General features: G+C 34.7%; 1 protein-coding gene across 1 annotated transcript in view; it reads right to left on the bottom strand.

The window, feature by feature from the left end:
* The window catches only part of cacna2d2a (calcium channel, voltage-dependent, alpha 2/delta subunit 2a), a 210312-nt gene that overhangs the window by 73695 nt on the left and 128937 nt on the right, over positions 1–7680 (bottom strand). The window contains 1 exon segment of the mRNA XM_016557999.1: positions 2260–2398. Within this exon segment, the coding sequence (XP_016413485.1) occupies positions 2260–2398 (139 nt within the window).

The raw sequence follows: 7680 nt of genomic DNA, 5'->3' as shown, positions 1-7680 counted from the left end.
ATATATAATTGTATTTTATATTGTATTTTATATATTATTTTATTTTATTTTATTTCAGTTAATGTTTAATTTATTTCAAGTAATGATTTTTTAAATGTTTGTATTTCACATTTAGTTTTAGTTCACAATAACAATAACCCCATATACACACATCGAAATTGAAAAAAAAAAAAAATAATAATAATAATTTTTTTAATTCATGCTCCTGGTCCAAATGTGCCCCTAATAAAAATAACATATAATAAAATAAAATAACAAAATAGAATCAAATAAAAAATAACTGTACAGTATGTGTGTAAACCACTAGGCCACGGATCCAATGTGTTTTACTTCTATTTATGCAATAATTTGCTTGTTTTTAAAGTAAACAGTCATCTAGAACACAGTTGAAATATACAGTATGTTGTTCACAGTTTACATATCCATCTCAAATAACCTGTGTTATTGTTCTCAGTCAGAGAAACGTCCGTGTTATGCATCAAAGAGACTCCCAGAGACCCTCTACAGAGTGACATGTGATGGGTATGTATTAGAGCAGAGCAAAGGTAGCAGCGTCCAAATGTTTGATCACACTCTGTCAGCATCCATCTTCCAACAATCATCCATTACCCATAAGCCCACAAACATCCACAGACAGATGAAGGAGGCACTCAGGACATTCTACAAACATCCGTCCTAGTCAACACACTAACAAATCACAGAGCGACGCAGAAACACTTTCTAAACACCAAAAGAGTGAACATTTTTCTCCTAAAGCTGTACTCTTAAAATCTAGTTATATGTATGTGTAGTTTAAAATTGTCTGTCATTAGACCGTTCTGTGTGCCTTTAAGAACATGCACGTTGAATCTTGCTATCATTTCGAAGGACCGCTCAAGGGATTCCCAGGAGATTTTATCAGCGGTACAATACTTCAGTTGTAAAATCCTCCACAGACATCAGACAGACAGATATCACATCATGCACACAAACCGCTCGGCTTAAAATGAGAGATGAAAATGCTTCAGTAACACTTTCCCACGAGGAAAGAGGTAAAACATGGTTCACATCCAAATAAATCCTACTAAACAGTACAGCAACACATCCAGTGATCATTAGACACTGCAATAAAAGAAAATGTATATAAGGAGTTGTATCTGATCTTTAAAAATGAAGTTGATTTATATTTAATTACAGTTCTGATTTAACCAAAACTAGTTCATTTAGATCAGAAGTTCTCAACGGGTGATTCACGACCCACTGGTCACAGGTTTGATTTGATAGAATAGGGAAAAAACAATGCAATGCAATTACTACTGTAAAATGCAACTAACAATGTTATCATGCATAATAAGCAAAATAGGCTTATTAATCAGATCCTGTGTGGATGTTAAAGGGAGTGTGTCCAAACAAACTGCAAATTAATCCTTCACAAATTAGTCGAAGTAGACAGATGTCAACATGGACAGGTTATGCGACTTGCTCTTATCCTCAAAAACCATCAGTAAAAGTATGCAAGGTAAAATGTGATAGAATAACACAATACAAAATGCAAGACAACATAAAAATAGTAAATTTTCCCATTCAATTTAGCAAATTGTTGAGCCAATGCAGTCCAGTAATATTATTGATTTAAAGTACTTTTTTGTTCATTTTTGAGGAAAGAACCGTTTTCATACAGTAAAAACAGTAATATTGTGAAATATTATTACCATTTAAAATAACTGTTTTTTATTTGAATATATTTTAAAATATAATTTAGGTTACACTTTATTTTAAGGTGTCCTTGTTACGGTGTAATTATACATTTAAGTACTGAGTAATATTAATTAACTACATGTACTTACTATTATAATAACAATTAATTATGCATAATTAATTGTTATTATAATAGTAAGTACATGTAACATGTGTAACAAGGACACCTTAAAACAAAGTGTTATCATCATTTATTCCTGTGATCAAAGCTGAATTTTCAGCATCAATACTCCAGTCTTCAGTGTTACATGATCCTTCAGAAATCATTCAATGCTGATTTGCTGCTCAAGAAACATTTCTGATTATTATCAATGCTGAAAAGTGTGTTGCTTAATGTTTTTTTGTGGAAACCATGATGCACTTTTATTTTCAGATTCTTTGATGAATAGGAAGTTCAAAAGAACTGCATTTATTTGAAACAGAAATATTTAGCAACATAATAAATGTCTGTACTGTCACTTTAATGCATCCTTGCTGAAAGAAGAAGTATTCGTAGCGTATGTGCTTGTTGTCAGTACTCACAGCCTTTGTAGATGTCAGTAGGAATCTGTACGGCTGTATATGAGTAGTTGACTTTATTCTTGAAGTTGGGATCATCCACAAATTCCAAAGAAAGAGAGTTTGGATTTCCCAAGAGGTTTTCTCCATTAACATCATCTGGCTGCAACGAGAAGAAGCAGAGAAACATCAGATTCATCCACGACACAATACAACAGCAGGTATCAAAGTGTTCGCAAATTGCAGAAAATCAATTAGCGTCGGCAATGGCTATCACATTCGCATTGAAGTCCTTCAGGCGATTAACCATGCCAATAAATCACCACAGTGATTGCCGAATGACGACCGCTCAACCCTCGACTTGAGTCCGCCACACAGGCAGCTAATTAGGATTTTAATGCATCTTGAATCAAAATTTGACTCAAAAAGTCTGGCTTTGAAAGAACTTCAGTGAGTGAAAGTATCAAGCCAGCAAAAAAATAAATCAAAATGGCAGGATCACAGGATTTTTTTTTTGCATTTAGTAAATACCTCATTCTTGTATGCTAAGCATAATAATTGAGTCTATGCATAAACTGCATGATAATTGCATTTAGTTGGAATGCCACTTCCATACAATTTTTTCACTATGTATACTATGTACAATGCCGGACAGAAGTTTGGAGTAATTCTGATTTTTTTATGTTTTGAAAGAAGTCTCTTCTGCTCACCAAGGTTGCATTTATTTGATCAAAAACACAGTAAAAAGTGTAATATTGTAAAATATTATAACCTAAAATAAATGTTTTCTATTTTAAAAAGTAAGTTATTCTTGTAATGCAAAGCTGAATTTTCAGCATCATTACTCCAGTCTTCAGTGTCACATGATCCTTCAGAAATCATTAAAAAAAAAAAAAACTAAATTTGCAAAAATGTGCAAGATACAACCAGTATCCCACAATGCAATGCGCTCAACTTGATAATTTTCAGTGTGATAAACAAACCTGAAATGATAATCATGATTCATATCCCTTTCATTGTTTCAAGCACAAGACAATTTTACACAAAATTGGATTAAACATGCAAAATAATCAAGAATATGGCTAATTTTGTCGTCTTTAATCTTCAGTCTGACCTTTTCTTCAATAATCATTATTCAATCATTTTCCACTCACTGTGATTCATTAATCTTTCTCTTTGTCTTTGATTCTTCATCTCACAATCAAACACCCTTGCCTTCATGGCAGGGTGAAGTGTGGTGTACAGTAATAGAGTGGCAGGAGTTAATTGGGGTTGACATAGCAAACACTGTTTGTTTTTTTTTGTTTTGTTTTTGCCTCAAAATTAAATTCAAGCCTCCTGCCAAGTGTGAGGGCTGATTTATGGCCTGCCTTTAATTGTCTATTAAAATGCAATTATAAACTGTTGTTGAGCTGAACATGGAGACGGTGGTTTTCCAATACCCCTCAATGTGACATGAACACGCAGACACACATATAGAACGCAAATCACCTCTTGGAAATGGAAAAACCTTTTGCGATTTCTTTCAGTTTTCCTTGCAAATAATTTGAAATGACACGGTGCATTGACTTTACTCTTGACTAGCTCATATCTGACTCTAGGTAATAATGTTTTGGCTCCAGTTTCATACATGATTCGGAGAATTAATAATCAGAAATCTTTAGTAGGTCATGTTTAAAGACGAAACCCGGACCTGGATCAGCTAACCTGAACTAACAGGATTAACCACTTATTTTGTTTTTTCAATGTATGCTTCAGACACGGGTCACGACGAGGCGTTCCCCATAGCGACCCCTAGAGGACGCAGTGTCTCGTTCCCTACTCAGGGAACCATGGTTACATAAGTAACCTGAGACGTTTTCAAATATTGATACTTATCTTCAGGCCATCCAAAATATAGATGAGTTTGTTTCTTCATCAGAACAGATTTGGAGAAATTTTGCATCACATCAATTGCTCACCAGTGGATCCTCTGCAGTGAATGGGTGCCGTCAGAATGAGAGTCCAAACATCTTATAAAAACATCACAATAATCCACAAGTAATCCACACCACTCCAGTCCATCAGTTAACATCTTGTGAAGTGAAAAGCCGCATGTTTGTAAGAAACAAATCTATCATTAAGGTGGTTTAACTTTAAACCATTGCTTCCAGCTAAAATAAGAGTCCATAATCCATAATAACACTTCCTCCAGTGAAAAAAGTCATCTCATCTGAATCAGGAGAGAAATATGCACAGATCAAGCTCCATTTACAAGCAAAAACAGTCTAAAACAGATCTAAACAAATATCTTGGTGGATTATGATGTGAAAGATCAACAGGAGATGGACTTTTTCACTGGAGGAAGCATAATTATGCATTATGGACTGGTATTTTGGCCAGAAGCAACAGTTTAAAGTTAAAATGCCCTAATGATGGATTTGTTTCTTACAAACACGCAGCTTTTCACTTCACAAGATGTTAACTGATGGACTGGAGTGGTGTGGATTGCTTGTGGATTATTGTGATGTTTTTATCAGCTGTTTGGACTCTCATTCTGACGGCACCCATTCACTGCTGAGGATCCACTGGTGAGCAATTGATGTGATGCAAAATTTCTCCAAATCTGTTCCAATTATGAAATAAACTCATCTACATCTTAGATGGTCTGAAGATGAGTACATTTTTAGCAAATTTTCATTTTTGTGTAAACTATTCCTTTAAATACAGCAGCTGTGTTCAGAATACATTACTGGTGGGTAATGCTGTTTTTAAAATTAGTACATGAAATAGTATGCAATATGCAATAATAAATGTTGAAAACAGTAGTGTGCAACACTTGTCACATGACCTCACTATTTTGCATGTTTAATCCGTAGTGGTGTAAAGTAATAGTCTGTGAAATAAACAAAGGTTAATATAAAACGGATTTCAGATTTTCAATTCAGTTTTGTGTAAAAATGTCGTAACTTTTGGCATTTGGATCAAACGATGAGTCAAGATGATGTTATAAATGGTGGCTGATATTACTTACAGTTCTTTAGTCACACTGGAAATGGAAGGTCAAGTGGAGGACACTGCATTGAGGGATACAGTATTCAGTAGTTTTGCACTGCATATTCTGGCAAATGCAGGTCATGTTGCATTTTCATGGCATTCAATGTACATACTGCATACTGCAGAAATAGTAATATTCTAGCATGCTCTTCTGAACAAAGCCAATATGAAAATGACATTTTCAATACATTTTATTTATTTAAGGTGATATTTCAGAGTGCAACAGTATATACTGTATAATAAAAAAAAGAAAAAGCAAAGAAGAAAAGATGCTAATATAAAAACAAACAGTGAATTTCTTTAATGCACGGATGAATCATTTATAATAAAACTAGGAACATTTAAAAAGGATGTACATAAAAGTCCATTTTGATCTGATGCATAAAATCACTCCAAAACTCCAGCAGTCTGCTTGTTAAACTGAGATATTAAACTGAAAGAAAGCTATAAATGACCGCACCACCCTGATAACAAACATTTCTGTGTTTTTCAAGGCAGCACATCACCGGCACACACAATTACACCCCATTTTCAGCTTGTTTAGACACGTTTCAGGTAACTGATTTGGAAAAGTCGTCTTTGAGGGGATCTCAGCTCGATGTCCTTTATTTGTTTATTCTTCCACCTGACTGTCCTTCACTCGAGTGTTTTTTACCATCAGACGAGGCCAGTCATAATTACTCAAGACAGCTTCTAATTATTAGCTCAAAATCCACACAGGACGGAGTGATTGGTTCATTTTCCCCGTTCATACACCACCTGTTTAACTCTATTCATTACCTCATTTGTTAATTTTATCACGTTGTTTTGAAGGTTTAATTAAAGGTTGAGAGAGACAAAAATTACATTTTGAGGACTCTCTCAATCGCACCTTTATCTTTCAAGGGTTCATTTTAATCACAAACAAAATTACACGCTGTTTCCACTTTTGCCTTCTGAGTTTTAGTGTGCTAGTGTCACAGTCCAAATTTAGCAACATAATAACCCTAATGATGACTGTTAGAAACAAAATCTAACATCATTTTCTAAACCCTGCACAAAGAGCAGGTCTTCTTACTATTTAAATCTAGTATGTGAAGCTGTATGCATAATGCAACATTAAACATTTCAAACAGTTTCATGCCACACCGTCACATGACCTCACGTCACATGTGTTCTCTGCTCCCAACCACCAGAATATGGGAAAAACCATAACATCTACAGTACCTGCCAAAAAGTGATATTTTTGTCTTGTTTTCCAGTACAAATGTTTCAAGATTCTTAAATCAAGATACATTTACTTGAGAAGCAAAATTAAGTAAACTAAGCAGTAGTTTTTTTTTTTAATTGATCAAAATTAAGTGAGCTTATGACAAATAACTGCCAATGGGTTCAGAAAAATCAACTCAATTTAAAGAGAAAACAAGTTTTCATATGTTTTAAGCATAAACTCACTTAATTTTGTTGAAATTCTCATAAAAACAAGACGTTATATCTTCATTTCGCATCTCGACTAAAAGTATCTTGATATAAAGATGTTTAGATATTTCTATTGGTTACAAAAAGACAACCACCGAGAAATATTTTTTATTTAATTTTTTGCAGTACATGCAACATTTAATGCCAAAACTTTATGCATTTAAGACCTTTTTAATGCCTTAGTTTGTGGAAGGGTGAATTAAGTCCTTTTAAAGACCTGCATAAACCCTGGTCTACAGACATAAATTCACATACTGCAAAAATAGCATGTATGGAAGTATGTCATATTATGTTACAGTACACTAATTGTAGTAGGTTAAAGTGAAATCAAACCCCATGAAATCAAAATTAAAGTTTTTTGGGTGTTAGTATCAATATGTTAGTCTTAAGGTTATCTATAAGGCAGTGTGCTCCAAAACAGTGACAAAATTCGCATTTAGAAGATATAAGCATTCAAAGCTTTTAGTTCGTCACTTCCGCCAAAACGGCTCAACAATTTTTTTGACGTCACATCGTACTTAATCTTCTCATCAAATCTTCTGACCAATCAAACGCTCTCTCGAAGCCGAAGCGCCCGCCCCCTACACTATAAATAGACACTGAAGCTCGCAGCTGAAATCGGTCACTTGTCCACAGAATTAGTATTTTCTGTACAGTGAATGGCACGTATATGCTTTCGATTGGGGCAAATGAGGTCTGGTTTCACGTTGTTTTACGTGAACCGCAGCAGCGAACACAGTCTGATCCGGACTTTGGCACCGGTCGAGAGACGCGATCGCTCGGAGCGGCTCATATGTGCGAGTCGGCATATATTAAACACTTTTAAACCTACACAGCCTCAGCATGATTATGATCACTATTTTGTTTTACTAAGAGTTTCATATTGATTCAAGGGGGTAATCTATTAGACTGTGGCTGTCAAATGCGGCTTTACCGAGCTCAACGGCTCTG

This window comes from Sinocyclocheilus rhinocerous, unplaced genomic scaffold (assembly GCF_001515625.1).
Source record: "Sinocyclocheilus rhinocerous isolate Xijiao unplaced genomic scaffold, SAMN03320098_v1.1 scaffold1488, whole genome shotgun sequence".
Classification (NCBI taxonomy): Eukaryota; Metazoa; Chordata; class Actinopteri; order Cypriniformes; family Cyprinidae; genus Sinocyclocheilus; species Sinocyclocheilus rhinocerous.
This window is presented reverse-complemented; position numbering and strand designations above follow the sequence as displayed.